The sequence below is a fragment of the Mandrillus leucophaeus genome, unplaced genomic scaffold (genome assembly GCF_000951045.1).
Source record: "Mandrillus leucophaeus isolate KB7577 unplaced genomic scaffold, Mleu.le_1.0 Scaffold231, whole genome shotgun sequence".
Classification (NCBI taxonomy): Eukaryota; Metazoa; Chordata; class Mammalia; order Primates; family Cercopithecidae; genus Mandrillus; species Mandrillus leucophaeus.
The window spans coordinates 2,429,674-2,445,316 of record NW_012102377.1 but is presented as its reverse complement, the minus strand read 5'-3'; the positions used below and the strand labels follow the sequence as shown (position 1 = coordinate 2,445,316).

Below are 15,643 nucleotides of genomic sequence, written 5' to 3'. Positions count from 1 at the left end.
ACTCCAGAAGATAGTACATGGTTTGTTTGTTTGCTTGCTTGCTTGTTTGTTTTTTGAGATGGGGTTTTGCTCTTGTCTCCCAGGCTGGAGTGCAATGGTGTGATCTCGGCTCACTGCAACCTTTGCCTCCCGGGTTCAAGCGATTCTCCTGCCTCAGCCTCCCGAGTAGCTGGGATTACAGGCATACGCCACTACGCCCGACTAATTTTTTTATTTTTAGTAGAGATGGGGTTTCACCATATCGACCAGGCTGGTCTCGAACTCCTGACCTCAGGTGATCTGCCTGCCTTGGCCTCCCAAAGTGCTAGGATTACAGGTGTGAGTCACCGTGCCCGGCCAATAGTACATGTTTTAAGTGCAATCACTTTAGTTGCAATGATCAAGAGAAACTTCAAATAAGAGATGTCTCTTGAATTGAGCCCTGAGGATAAGAAGGTTTTTGTTGGTGGTGGTGGTAGTCTTGTCTTGTCTTGTCTTTTCTTCTTTTCTTTTCTTTTCTTTTTTTTTCTTTTCTTTTCTTTTCCAATACGGAGTCTTGCTCTATCGCCCAGGCTGGAGCGCAGTGGCGAGATCTTGGCTCACTGTAACCTCCACCTCCCAAGTTCAAGTGATTCTCCTGCCTCAGCCTCCCGAGTAGCTGGGATTACAGGCGCACGCCACCATGCCCCGCTAATTTTTGTATTTTTAGTAGAGATGGAGTTTCATCATGTTGGCCAGGCTAGTCTCAAACTCATGACCTTGTGATCCGCCCGCCTCGGCCTCCCAAAGTGCTGGGATTGTAGGCATGAGTGGTCATGCTCAGCCAGAAGTTTTTTTTTTTTTTTTTTAAGAGTTTGCAAACAAGGAAGTAGGCATTTCAGGTCATGGAATGGGAGAAGAAACAAGCATGAGCAGACCCATGGGTGGGAATGCAAGAGACATACTCTAGACTTACTAGAGGAGCAAGAGCAGGACTTGGCTGCACCTGCAGCTGAGGGTTAGCAGGAACTAGGAGATAGCAGTAGAATAGGGCTAGACTGAAAAGGCCTTTAACACCAGGTTAGGAGATTTACATTTTATCCACAAAATCCAAATCCTCCTTTAATAATGAGATGTCATTACCAGTTTTTGAGCAAGAGTGGCATGGCTGACCTGGTGTCCTGGGAAGGAACTGTGTGGGAATGGCATGCAGGACTTACCTAGGGTGAGAAAGGCACAAAGCAGCATGGGGCTGTGGCAGCCAGAGGTAAAGGGACATTTCTGGGAAAATTTGACAGGACAACACCTTCCTTGGATAGATGAATGAATAACAGAAACAGGGAACCAGGAGAAAGACCGAGTTTCACAGGGAGAGAAGACGTGTCATGTATGAGGCACGTTGAGCTTGTGCTGATGGTGAGATGTCCAGTCGACGGTACCCACTGGCCAGTGAGAAATGTGTGACCAGGGTTCAGGAGGAAACTGGGGCCGGAAATCAGCATTTGGAAGGCGCCAGGGTGGAAGCGGTGGCTCACTCCATGAGTGCTATTTCGCTTACGTGTACGATCAGACAGCCGTGCTTCCTAAGATCATATTCAGCTGTGTCCCCCACAAAATTTACTCTTGTGCTGTAGGTACAAGACCACATCACTGTTGAATGATTTGAAGCTACAGCACCATTGTCCCATCGCTGATCCCGACCTCAAACCCTCATTTCCGTTAACACTGCTTAAAGACCATTCAAACTGGAGACACTTAGCTACTTAGCCCCTCAGAAAATTCAGCCAGTGGACAAACACCTGACCGCCTGCCCGCCTGCTTCTCATCTGCCTCTCTGAAGCTGTCTTGGCTTCAACTCTCATTTCACCCCCCTATTGGATGAAGCAGAGCTAATTTCTTTTTCTTTTACCTTTCAAGTATAAGATCATCCCCACCCCGGGTACCCACCCCCTGCTGGTCTTGGTGAACCCCAAGAGTGGAGGGAGACAAGGAGAAAGGTACGTTCTCTTCTGTTTCAAAGTGGAGCAACTAGGGCAACACGACTCAGGCCCTTCCTCCCCTTGGCAGTAACACAGCAGGCTGTGGAGACAAGCAGACTCAAATCCCAACACTGCCACCTGCCACTTTATGACCTGGCCCAAGTGACTTAAAGTCCCCAGGCCTCGGTTTCTCCCTCTGTAAAATGGAGATAATTATCATTCCTTCTCTCACAGGTGAGAATAGACATGGCGATTAGCCCACAGCCTGCCACGTAAGCCATTATTAAGACCACCAGGGTTAGACCACGCTCTGAGATGCCTGTGCCTTTCTAGCCTCTCAGATCTCTTGATTTAAGAGATGATGGGGGTCACATTGATTAGGGCCTCCTGTGCTACCACCACCCATGAGAAGCCAGGGCATCCACCTCATCAATTTGCTAAAATGCCCAGTTCAGTGGTGGCTAGAAACTGCTAAACAGCACAGGAGGACAGAGAGAATGGTTAAAGCAGCTCTGTCTCCCAATTCCAGGATCATTAACAGAGGGCACCATGATCTGGAATCCAGGTTAAAAAATAATAATTAGTAGAGTTAAAGCAAGAACTATGAGGACCCCCATCCTCGTCCAAGGGGCAGGACACCCCTCCTGAACTGACCTGACTCCAAGCTGGAGCCGGGAAAGCAGGCCTGAGTGCAGTCAGGGCCTCTCAGCCGCCCCCTGCCCAATGCCACCTCCTGCATTTCCTCCTGATCCCAGGACTGCAGGGGGCCTCTCCCTGGGGAGGAGGGGGTTCCTGTGATGCTTTTGTATAGTCTGCAGAGGGCAGAATCACACTGCCTAGACCATACAGAACACTTGGGGAAAGGTCTCTGTGGAGGATAAAACTTTAGAATGAAAGTTCTGTTCTCTGGGTTTCTCTGCCCTGTTCTCTTTGTAAGGAGTGATGCTTCTGGGCTTAGGAGCTAGGTTGGTAGTGCAGCCTTGAACCGGGGCTGATAATACGGGGATGCCAGGTGGAGCCTGGACTCCAGGGTCAGCAGGCAGTGCCTTCCCCTCCAGGGATGAGGATGAACCCTCATCCCTGCCACTGGTGGGCTCCAGAGGTGTTTGCCCTAATGTGACTTCTCACAATGACATATTCCTTCTCTGTCTCCCTTTCTCCCTCCTCTTCTTTTTTTTTTTTCCATAGAATTCTTCGGAAATTCCACTATCTGCTCAACCCCAAACAAGTTTTCAACCTGGACAATGGGGGGCCTACTCCAGGGTATGGAGATCACAATCTTTACCTCTTATTTCTCCCCCTCCCTTTTAATCTCCAATGAAGATGCCTCTTTTGTCACCTTTTTTATCTTTCGTCTCTCAACTTGTCCCTTCCTGCCATTTTACTCCCTGTCTCTGCTTTTTCTCACGTCCTACTCTGACTCCTGGAGATATTCGGGATGCCCAGGAAGGCTAACTCTGTTTGAGAAGTGGCCTCCTGTAGCTTGTCCTAGAAAAAGTTGTTGATTTTATAAGAGGGGATAACCGCACACACCATTCATTTGATTGACAGGAGGAACAGGCTGGTAAATTATTTTAACTTATTTGCAAGGCTCTGTTAGCTGGTGTCTTCATACTGAATCATCAGAGAAGAGAAAGTTTTCTTATCATAGTCAGTCAGCAGTTTGGAATTCTAGACAGTGACTCAGAGCTCTGCCTTGGTGTTCCACTGTGGGGGCATTTTAGGATCAAGACAATTACTTGTTCAATGGAATCACTTTTGTTTTCTAAATCATTCGATTTTGAGGTTGTTTTGCTCCTCCTGCCACTTACTCATTGGTTATTCTCTGCTTGTTAGCATGGGGTTGAAAAGAGGCCGGGTGAGAGGCGTGGTCCCTGTGTCTGCGGCTAATGGTGAGCTGCAGGTCCCTGTTATGCGGCCCCTCCAGCACCTGGGCTAGAAGGCAGGGGAAGCCTGGGCTTCCTCCCAGTCCGGGCCAGCGCTGGAGAGCCCTCTGCTGGCCAGCCCTGGACCCGGGGCTGTCTGCATACTCTGGGCTGGGCTTGCCCAGCACACAGCCACTTTGCCCAACCTCCAACAGGGATTTCTATTCCGGGTTCAGCAAGACCCCTCAGAGAGGTTGGAGTAAGGACTCTGAAAAGAGAATTTGACCCTGTTTTTGGTCGGCTGACACCAAAGTTATTATTTGTGGCAGCGGTAGTACAAGGCCCAGTTAAAAAGAGAAAGAAAATGTAAGTACAGATTCAGTACTCCTGCCATGATTTGCCTGTAAAACTAATTTCAGAACAGAGCCCACCTCTGTATACCACTGCAGTTGCCCTCACAGTCACCATGATTGCCATCACTGCTGAACAGCACAGCCTTGTGACAGAGCAGCCCCCCACAGACACCTTTACCAGCCCACTGCCAAAACTTGCAGACCGTCCTCCAGCTTAACCTCATGTATTCTAAATTGTTTTCATCTGAGATGTCGAGCCAAGTGGCTGCTTCCAGGGCTGATGCGCCCTGAGGGTCTCTCATGCGCCTGTCACTCTGTAATCAGACAGGTTGCCTAGCTGGAGGGAGCCTCTGTCCAGAATTCACTTCCTGTTGGAGAGCAGAGTTCTGCAAGAGAAGTAGAAGAGAAGGAATGTTAATTTGCCTACACATGCATCAGTGACTGTGAAAGCTCCGGGGCTCTTCTCAGACCACCAGGCTGGGCAGATTGGAAATACTGACCTTCGGCTTCCCAAGTCCCACCCCCAAGGTGTCCGCAGGTCACATTCGTTCTAAAGCAGAGGTTCTTAACTTTTTTGTGCCAGGAACCCTTTTGGCAGTCTGGTGAGGCATACAGACACCCTCTTAGAATCTTTCTTAATGCATAAAATGAAATAATAAAAGGTAACCAGGGAAACCATATCAAAAAATAGTTATCAAAACAGTAAAACAAATTAGTGATATGAGAATATAGGAGCTTCACCAACACATTAAATAGGAAGACCCAGACGTGGGTCTAATAACTACCGTAAATTCCGAGCAGTGGTAAGCATGACGGTGCTATGAGACATCTGCCACAACCGTGATGAAACACTAACATGCCTGTGATTTTGACCATTGACAAAGTCATGGCTATCGTTCAGACCGCTGTGGTTTGTTGCCTACATGCTGAATTGAAGGAAATACTACTAATTTCAGTTTGAGCTTAGGGAAAATAAGAACGTAATATTTTCTCCTCCAAGTTCATGGCCCTCTGAATCCAATCCACAGAACACTTGGAGGTTCATGGACCCCAGGCTGAGCACCCTGCTCTCCAGGGTTAAGGCTCCGGAGAAGAGAAGGGCATCACTCCACTCACTGTGGCCCACAGGAGAGTGAAGTGAAGATCCAGCAAATTCAGTGCATCTCGCTTACCAGGGCGGATGTCAGGACAGAGTAGGCGGGAGAGCCCGAGAGGAGTGAAAACACTGGAGGCTATTTGTATTGATGCCAAAATGCACAAACTCTGGACTCCTCGGCATAACTAGTAGAGAATTTCTAGAAAACCATTTTCCATTTGTGTTGAATGTTGATTCAGATTCTCCTTGTACAAGGATGGGCCCCTTGGCCTTGGCTCCATGTTCAAGGCACTGCATAGTAACTTCTGGTCTCAGAACATTGAGTGACCCTTTCAACCGCAAAAGGAACTGAGGTCTTAACCTACTCCTGGGGAACAGGGGAGACTCTGACTCAACGTGTATCAATGTCAACCGCAACCTAGTAACAAGTCCATTTTGGCCTTTCTTCTTCCCAGGTTGAATTTTTTCCATGATACTCCAGACTTCCGTGTTTTGGCCTGTGGTGGAGATGGGACAGTTGGCTGGATTTTGGATTGCATTGGTAAGCATGGGCTGAGAGGGCCTTTGCTGCTTATTTATAGTAAGCATATTTACAATCGGCAGAAGGCAATAAAAAAGGAAGGGACATGGAGCCATGTCTGTTCATCCTTGTATCTTCCCCTGGACCAAGACTTGACTAAATATTTGCTTTGGGTGGAAAAAAAATAAAATTAAGAAATAAGACAGTGAAATGATTCCCTCCGATACAGAGGTAACAGTTTAGTTTCAGGCCTTCCCTATAAAGCAGATCTGTCATGGCTGGTGTTTGGGCAGTGGCAGGACAGGTCAGATCTGGGTGGTGGGAGGACAGGAGTGGAATTCTGGGCAGATCCTTTGGGGTGGGTAAAGGCAAGAGAACTAAGCATAGATCATAGCCTGGGAGAAATCACCTTGAGATGAACAGCTGGAGCCTGAGTCCAGAAAGTGCATCTGCAAAGTGCAGATCAGTGCAAGCAAAGAAGGACCACACTGAGCTGTGTCCTCTACAGTACACTTAGATAGCAAGGCCCAGGCTGGAAGGCTGGTAGCCTGAGTTCTACCCAGCTCTACCTGGATCTGTGGGTCCTCGGACACATCAGCCCCAGTAAGTGATGGAAACTGACTGAAATTTTGGGATGGAAGCAGAGTCAAGATCTAACCCTAGAGAACCCAGACAAACACTGCAAAGTGTAATATAGGTACAAGAAAGCGGCTGGGGGGAGCACTGGGGAGGACAGTCATCAAAGTCGGAGACTGGGCCCTGAGCGATGAGCCCTGGGCTTTCCATTCTTCATTCCACAAATGCCGCCTGTGCCCCACGATGGCTCAAGCTCTCCCCAAGGCACTGGAGATACAGCAGGGAATGAAGAGACAAAAATTCCGCTTTTATGGAGCGTACCACGTAGAGGAAAGAGACAGGCAATGAACAACTAAGTAAGTGAGACATAGTATGTCAGGAGGTGTTTAAAATACAGCAGGGAAGAGGCACAGGGAGCTCAAGGCGGCAATCTAACACCTCACAGAGAAGACAACATTTGTGTGGAGATCTGGAGGAGGGGTGAGCCACATGGATACCTGAGGAAGGGCAGTCCAGGCAGAAGGAACAGCAAAGACGAAGGCCCTGAAGTGGGAGCAGGCCTGGCTGCTGGAGGCAGGTCAGCATGGCCAGAGCAGAGTGGATTCAAGAAAAGCTACAGAGGATGAAGCAGAGGTGATGAGGGACCAGGTGACTAGGACATATAGGGCATTCTGTGGAATATGGCTTTTATACTGGGAGGGTCCCATGACATTGGATGGTTTTTAGCAAAGGAAGAACATGACAGATTAAGAGAAGAGGGCAGAAGCGGGGAGATCGGTTAGTAGGCCACTGCAGCAATCTAAGAGAGAGATGTCCAGGGCTTGGACCACAGTAGAAACAGAGGGGTGGTGAGAAGGGGCCAGCTTCTGGATATCTTTAGAAGGTAAAGGCAATACGATTTGCTGACAGACTGGATATGGGAGATGAGAGGAAGAGGGGAGTCAAGGATAAGCCAGGACTAGACCGTGACCAGGGCAGAGAAAGCTGTGCCTCCAGGGGTTGTAAGTAGACCACCTAGCTGGGTGAGAAGGCTGCAGGACTGTACACCTGCCGCCCGCCACTCCCCCGGGCACTTTGGTTGCCATGGACACAGCCCTGCCAAGCAGCCACCCACGCTCTCCTGTCACCTTGGGCTCTGGAGCTGTTTGTGGGAGGAGGGAGGAGTCCTCTGGGAGCCAAGGAAGGAAAAGCTGATCCGCAGAGGGTGGATGGCTGCGGTACTGGACTACTCACACAGCTCCCTCCCTACCATGAAGGAGAAAGTAGGCTTTGGCGGAGAGCTTTATGCAATTCATCCGCAGAGGACACAGGTGATAAAAGCTGCTCAAAACAGAAAGAAGATCACAGAAGGAGGAAGAAACATTAGGTTTTTTTCACAGGTTAGTGACCCAAAGAGAAAAAAAGCAGAAGTAAAAGGGATAACTGTGTAAGATACTCATCCGTTCACTCTCATTTAAGCACTTGTTCAGTGCTCTCCAGTGTCCCTCCATGGTCCCCTCTCTGATCTGTTCTCTCCCTACACCCATAGCAATCTTTCCTGCATGTCACTGGGTGCATGGTGTGCGTAAAGCACACCAGTGGCTTCCATTATTCTTAGAATAAAGACAAAACCCTTGAAGTAATCTACAGGGCCCTGGGTGACCCAGCTGCTGCACACCCTTCCAGCCTTATTTCTACCTCCATCCCTCTCCATCTGGACTCAGACCCTTGGGCGTTCCAGTCTCCCTTGTACCTCAGGGCCTTCGCACAAGTTGGCCACCCTGTTTGCAGTGCTGCCCCAACCTTCACTCAGTCAGCTTCCACTTCAGATCTCAGCTGACATGTGGCTTCCTCAGGGGAGCCTCCCCTGACACACCCACCAGCCTCAGTCACCTTCTTATAGGACAGTGCTCCTCTCTTTTCCAACGTGAATGTGAAATGATGCATTGTCTCCATGGATTCCTCTTTAATATCTGTCTGTCCCACTGGACAGTAAGTAAGCACCATGAGAACCTGAGCCACGGCTTTTTTGCCCACTCTCAGAGCTGAAGCACCTAACACTGCATCTGCATATAGCAGACTTCAGTCGATATGTGTGAAGATGCTGTGAGAACAAGACCCAGCCTCCCTTGGGGAGGTTACAATACATTCAGGGAACAAACAAGGAAATAATTACAAGAGAGTACAATGAGATCATTTCTGCTGCTAAGGAAATATTCTGACGAGGCACCAGGTCCAGGCTGGGGCAACTAGGGAGGGCCTCCCAAAGGCAGCTTCTGAGCTGAGCCACAGAGAGCTTTGTGCTTTAAGGAAGTGAAAACACTTGAGAATGGTTGACATGTTGTGTGGGAGGCAGGATGTGCAGAAGGGTGAGGCTAGGGAGAAAGGCAGAGCCTGGTTCCTGGGCCTACTGTGGCAGGCTATGGGGCCATGGGGAGCCACACAGCCCCATCCCATAAGTGAAGGCAGTGAGCCAATTCAAGAGACTGTGGTTCGTGGACTGCCCTTCTTGGTGAAAGCATGGGCGACACACTAGGAGGGTGGAACTGGAGGCGGAGAGAGCCAAGAGGAGGCTGTTGCAGCGATACCAGTGGGAAGGAATCATACCTGCATTCAGGCATCACCATGGGGATAGAAAGAAGAGATTTCTTGGAGATCCGTTAAGGAGACAGCACATAGAATGTGATATGTGAATGGATGTGTGGGGGAAAAGGAAAAACCCAGGGTGGCATACAGGTTTCTAGCCTCAACACCATAAGGACAGCTGACCTGCCAAGGTGGGGACACAGAAGAAGGGGCAGACACAGGAAACAAGAGCCTTCTAGGCAAAGGGAGCAGGCTATGCAAAGGCAGGGAGGCGGTGCTCCAATCACATGTTCTGAGGACAATGAGAGAGGCCATTGCATTGCTCTGCTCTCTATCTCAAGCCTTCCAGTGGCCATCTCAGTCCTGGGTCTCGCCTGTACTCAGCCATTTCTGACATAGGTCAGACAACCTGGAGGACCTACAAGCTCCAGTTTGCCAGGGCAGCCCTAGCTTGAGCCTCCTCTGCTGATTCCTGCATCTCTCCCAACCCCACAATCACATTGCTCACATCCAGGGGCACCATGAGTGCTGAGGTCTCATGGAAATACCCACCCAACCCCAAAACTGATGGACACCTGTGCCCCCTTGAGCTCTCCCAGCCTAGACAATGTGCCACGGTAGATCTGAGACCAGATGAAAACATGTACTGTTATGCTTTCTCTGATGGTTCTATCTGATGTCCTTCACAACTATCAGAAGAGGAATGATTAGGAATCTGTGTCATTGCAATCCTGAGAGGTGTGGAAGTGAGAAACTGGTGTAGGGGCCAAATAACACCTGGAGGTTTTGTTTGTTTAGCTAATGTTAGTTTTAACTTTTAAACTCGAATGGTGAAAAGTTGAAGGTGAGCATCTTCAGCTTGTCCAATGTCCCACTATTCCCTAGTGTCCCAGCCCCACCTGTTTTACTAGTCTGTGTACCTGCCTAGCCCCTGAAGAGAGGAGGGGAATGGACTCAGAGCCATAGAGATCTGGGCTTGGATCCTGGCTCTGGAATTACTTTCCCTCTCTCCCATTGAAGTATTGACCAGGCCTAGCTCCTGCAATCAGATGAGATTGAGCGTGTTCAGGGTAGAATGGTTGTAGACTACTTTCCCTCTCTCAGTCTCAGTTTCTTCAGCTACTTGAATGAGGATAATACCTTGCAAGGTTAGGCTGAGGAATAAATGGAGTAAGTGCTGATTATCATTAAGGATTAAAAACATGCAACTTAATGTTTTGGGGTGTATGCTGCGACCCCAAAGGACAGATTTAGGATGAAATTTGAATAAACATGTGCAAGTTGCAGGGATACAGATTTAGCTGAATATAAAACACAAATGGACAGATTTAACTCAATTAGTGGTGGTTAACATGCTGCAGATGGGATAGATGGCTTTAGGAAGTAGTGTGTTTCCCATCAGGGTGGTATTCAAACAAAGAATGCTATGGAGGGGTTCAAGCATCAGATCAGGAATAAAAAGACAACTTAAACATTCTATAGTCCCATGGCATATGGTCCTCTGTTCCTCTGTGTGTCTTGCAGATAAGGCCAACTTTGCAAAGCATCCACCAGTGGCTGTCCTGCCTCTTGGAACAGGAAATGACCTTGCCCGCTGTCTCCGCTGGGGAGGAGGTGAGTTTGCATGCTAGTGGTGCTACCCTGGGAACAGGTGTTCCTGTTGACAGAGATGCTCTACAGAGCCAAGCTGAACTTACCCTTTTGTGGATCACATTCCGCAGTGTAATACTCAACTCTGTAGTCATGTCAAGCCCATGACCCTTTCTCTGCCCTCCATCCCATGCTGAATCTAGAAGAAAAGCCCCTCTTCGGGGCTCTGGGAGTTTTTGCTCCCTCACCCCCATGTTTAATATCATCCTGAAACCGTCAACTTAGAGCCTGCTTTCCCCAGTAGAAAGCAATCAACTCTAGAGTAAAGACAAAGTCTCATGCGTCCCATCCCCAGAGTCCCATCCGAGAAGATGCTCACTTAGATGTTTCCTGTGTGAAATTCCTTCTCCCACAAATGGCTGATCTTCTGAATAAGGACTAAAACTGAGGACCAAAATGCTCCATCTCCAGTTACTTAGCGTCACTAGAAGCATTCAGATTATCCTAAGCCCCATGGCCATGGGCCTTCATTTTGAAATTTCCCTAAGAGGAAACACAGAGTGGTGACCAGTTTATAAGGCAAGGGGCAGAGAACTTTGCAAACTGCAGTAGCCCCCATGGAGTTGGGCATGCGCCAGAAAGTGGAAAAGTTCAGCTCAACACATGGAGCAGACAGATCAGGCTGCCAGCCAGGAAAAGGGTGGGAACTCCAGATGGCTGATAATTCAGAGAATGAGTCAAGACCAGGCAGTGCAACGGTCAGTGTTCAATGATCGGCCATGCTTGGTGGGCAGTGTCAGAGCAAGCAGGACCCAGGCCTAGGGGCCATCTTAAAATTCTGCCTGCCACACTGTCCATCTCCTACATGACACAGTCTCCTACATGACATCTGCTGTTCTCCCATGCAGAGACTCCCAGCCATCCAGCCCACCGCTTCTCCAGGGTTTGCTTCAGCTACACAAGCCTGCAACCTTTAGCCAGCACCCACTCCCTGCCCTGCCCCCAGCATCTTAGTATTTTCAATTGTCCTCCCCTTCTATGTGGTTCAGGGAACATTAGTGTCTCCAGCCCACAGACACAGTGGGGAGTCCCCTAGTCACAGATGCCCTGGGCTTACCTCCCCTGACAACTACCTGTGCATTAGCAAGAGCACTGCCTTTCTGCTGTGGTGGCAAATGCAGTGCTGTCCTCCACAGGTTATGAAGGGGGCAGCTTGACAAAAATCCTGAAGGACATTGAGCAGAGCCCCTTGGTGATGCTGGACCGCTGGCATCTGGAAGTCATCCCCAGAGAGGAAGTGGAAAACGGGGACCAGGTCCCATACAGCATCATGAACAACTATTTCTCCATTGGTGTGGTGAGTTGGTCAAGGATCACCTTTCTGCATGGAAGAGAAATGCCCAGGAAGGGTTCCAGCCTTCTGTTATCCCCTCTGGGTCCCTAGTATCTACCTGTCTTACCTGCCCCGCAGCCCTGACTTGGGTCCAAGCATTCTGAAACTTGGCCTGAGTGTGGACACCCTGATTGCACCCCACTTTATTCCCCGTCTCTTGTTTAGGGAGGAAGTTCTTTCCTCTATCATTTTAACTAACACAGGAAAAGACTGAAAATTTTTCAAAAGACATATTTACTCCTTCTGTAATTTGTAGCAGTCATAGAAAAGCAACACCAAGAAATAACCAGGGGAAAAGGTTGGTAGGAAACTCTCACATGAGCTTCAGGAACTGGGAATTCTGATCCTCAAAGGAGGACCTTGTGGTCCCAAGCTGCCTTGGCTGGCTTAGCACTCAGATATCCTTCTCTCCTATTCTCTCTTCTCTCAACCCATTCCACTCCCTCCATGTGCTTCATAAACCTCTAGGAGCGTCTCCTCCCAACTGACCCCTTAGGCTGAATGTCATGAGCCTCCCTGATGCTCCCACAGCCCTATGCTCACCCCATTCATGCACACTCTGCATTAGATTGAAGGAATTGGTTTAATGTACTTATATGGTACCCCCTACCCCCATGCACACACATACACTCCCACAATGCAAAGACAGCACTCTGTTCCTTTTTCATCCACTAGCCCCAGCACATCTAGTGTAGCTCAGCTTCTGGTCCAAAGAGGATTGGGGTGGGCACTGCTTCCCAGGCTGCTGTGAACAGGATGGGAATGGGAGGGGAGAGATCAGTCATTTCTATAAATGAAGCTGGGGGTTGGGAGGGGGTGGGGGTGCAACAAAGAAATTTACTTTCTTCAAGAATGACAGAATTGGCCAGGCGCGGTGGCTCACACCTGTAATCCCAACACTTTGGGAGGCTGAGGCGGGCAGATCACCTGAGGCCAGGAGTTCAGGACCAGCCTGGCCAACATGGTGAAACCCTATCTCTACTAAACATACAAAAATTAGCTAAGTGTGGTGGTGGGTGCCTGTAATCCCAGCTACTCGGGAGGCTGAGGCAGAACTGCTTGAACCTGGAAGATGGAGGTTGCAGTGAGCTGAGATCATACCATTGAACTCCAGCCTGGGTGACAGAGCGAGACTCTGTCTCAAAAAAAAAAAAAAAAAGACAGAATTATTGAACTATTTATTCTTTTTTTCAACAAATATTTATCAAATTTTTTCCCTAAAGTTTTATTTTAAGTTCAGGGGTACATGTGCAGGATGTGCAGGTCTGTTATGTGGGTAAACGTGTGCCATGGTGGTTTGTTGCACAGATCATCCCATCACCTGGGTACTAAGCCCAGCATCCACTAGCTGTTCTTCCTGATGCTCGCCCTCCCGCCACATCCCCACAGGCCCCAGTGTGTGTTGTTTTCCCCCTTGTGTCCGTGTGTTCTCATCGTTCAGCTCCCACTTATAAGTAAGAACAGACACTAGCATTTATTGAGTACCTGTGTGCTCTCTGCAGTGCTAGGCTGTACATAGTCCAGTCCTCACAGTAGTCCTGCAGGTATCATTATCCCGCTCATCTCACTCTACAGATGAGGCTTCAGGACCCTTGACTCGCATGGCAGTGCCTTGCTCTGGAGCCAGGTTCTCTCTGCTCTCTTCCCCTGTCTTTGGAGTTGTGCTGCCTAGTTTCACATGCGTGTGAAACAGACCAATTCTCTGCCCCAGACTCTGTGATACCTGCACTCCTCAACCTTGCTCAGCTGTGTTTCTTTTGAAATTTTGGTATTTTAATTTTTTTAAAAAAGGAAAAAGAAGGAGAAATGATAGGTGGCTTGAGGGGATAGCAAGTTTAAGTGAAAGGTTGTTTTGTTTTGTTTTGTTTTGTTTTTGAGACAAAAGTCTCACTCTGTCACCCAGGCTGGAGTGCAATGGCACGATCTCAGCTCACTGCAACCTCCGCCTCTAGAGTTCAAGCAATTCTACTGCCTCAGGAGTTGGGGATACAAGCATGCACCACCACACCCAGCTAATTTTTGTATTTTTAGTAGAGACGGGTTTTCACCATATTGGCCAGGCTGGTCTCAAACTCCTGACCTCAAACGATCCACCTGCCTCAGCCTCCCAAAGTGCTGGGATTACAAGCGTGAGCCACTGTGCCCAACCTAGGTTTTACTTTTTTAATAAGAAGGCTAAATAGAGAACCATGGGAGAAGAAAGGATTAAAAATAATAATACCTTATATTTACAGAAGGATTTAAAATTTACCATATTCACAGATATATTCTGAAGGGCGTTATTATCTCTATTTTACGAGTTAAGAAAACAGAGACTCAGATTAAGGGATTTGCCTTCATTTTCTGACTCCTAATCCAGTGCTCTTTTTCTGTTACTAAAGCAGAAGAGGGAAGCATTGCTGAGCCCATGATGAGGTTCTGAGAGGGTGGAGGTGGTGGACTGGGAGCAAATGCCCCAATCTGATTCATCCCACTGGATCCCCGGCCTCAGCTGAGGGGCAGCTTTCCCTAGACCTCTTCCAGGTGCCCCTCCAGTGACCCATGCAGATGCCCTCCCTCCTCTTGCTGCTCAAAGGCCCCTCTCCTTTTTAGACTGGCTGCTGAGGCTCCACTTCCCCCAGCAGGAACATATGCAGCCTTCAGCTCCTGCAAATTAGATGTGACTGACAGGTCCGGGGTCCTGGAGCATGGGTTTCCCATCATTATAGTTTTAAAAACCTCATGTCTTTTTCCTGTAGTAACCAGAACACAACTTGCTAACATTTATTGAGTACCTACTGCACACCAGACATAGTTTCCCTGCCAGTGGATGCAGGCATTATCCATTTGTGTTTTGTAAGAAGGAACCATAGCTTAGAGAGGTACAGAAACAAGTTCAGGCTGGTGAGTGGCAGAGCTTGGAATCATAATAGTTGAGCTCTAAAGCCAACTGAGCTGTGGACCACTGAACTTTGTGCCTCTTTGAAGCCCCCTCCATCTTCATGTTGCCAAATGTAACATGGTTTGAGAGAGGGGAATCTCAAAATTTAGTTGTGGTGGCTCACCACCACCTCTTATCAGAAATGTAAATTCCACCCCCGCAACAGATGCTGATTCGTATTCCAACTCAGTAGGTCTGGGTGAGGTCCGGCAACTGGCATTTTAACAAGCCCCTGAGATCATTCTGAATCAGATGGTCCTGACCAAGTTCTCAGGGAGCGAAGACAACCTACTAGAGCAGAGAATGGTCAAAGGAAGTGGCTCTTCACTGGCACGGAAGCCGAAACTGAAATAAATGGAAAGGGAAGCAGGGAAGGAGGGGAGAACTAGCCCCTCTAAGCAATGGGCTGGAAGCCAGAGCTGAGGAGCAAGACTGGCAGAGCTGCCTGGGAACTTCTAGACAGCAGGTTACAGCGCAGCTGCCTGCAGAAGCTTCAGCCCCACCTCTTCCCTTTATAACACACCCTGCTCTGGCTGACAAAAACATGGTTCCCGACACCTCCCTGTCTCAACACAGTGCCCTGTAATAAGATGGTCCTCCTTAGTATCTGCTGACCAAATGGATTAACACATGAAGAGGAATGGACAGCCTTCCCTCAACTAAATAGCCAAGCCCTAAACCCAAGAGCCAAGACTATTCAGTAATCATGGTTTTAATTTATTCTAGCAAAAAAGTAGGAAAAAATGGAGGAAAGAAGGAAAGAAGGAAGGAAGGAAGGAAGGAAGGAAGGAAGGAAGGAAGGAAGGAAGGAAGGAAGGAAGGAAGGAA

General features: G+C 48.6%; 1 protein-coding gene across 4 annotated transcripts in view; it reads left to right on the top strand.

The window, feature by feature from the left end:
* Positions 1 to 15,643, top strand: part of DGKG (diacylglycerol kinase, gamma 90kDa) — a 213,874-nt gene that overhangs the window by 97,697 nt on the left and 100,534 nt on the right. For 3 of the 4 annotated variants that reach the window (XM_011981895.1, XM_011981894.1, XM_011981892.1), the window contains 5 exons: positions 1,876 to 1,955; positions 3,126 to 3,200; positions 5,707 to 5,792; positions 10,437 to 10,526; positions 11,699 to 11,859. In XM_011981895.1, coding sequence (XP_011837285.1) covers positions 1,876 to 1,955; positions 3,126 to 3,200; positions 5,707 to 5,792; positions 10,437 to 10,526; positions 11,699 to 11,859 — 492 coding nt within the window. The remainder of the gene's footprint in view (positions 1 to 1,875; positions 1,956 to 3,125; positions 3,201 to 5,706; positions 5,793 to 10,436; positions 10,527 to 11,698; positions 11,860 to 15,643) is intronic. The other variant, XM_011981893.1, reaches the window with a different exon arrangement.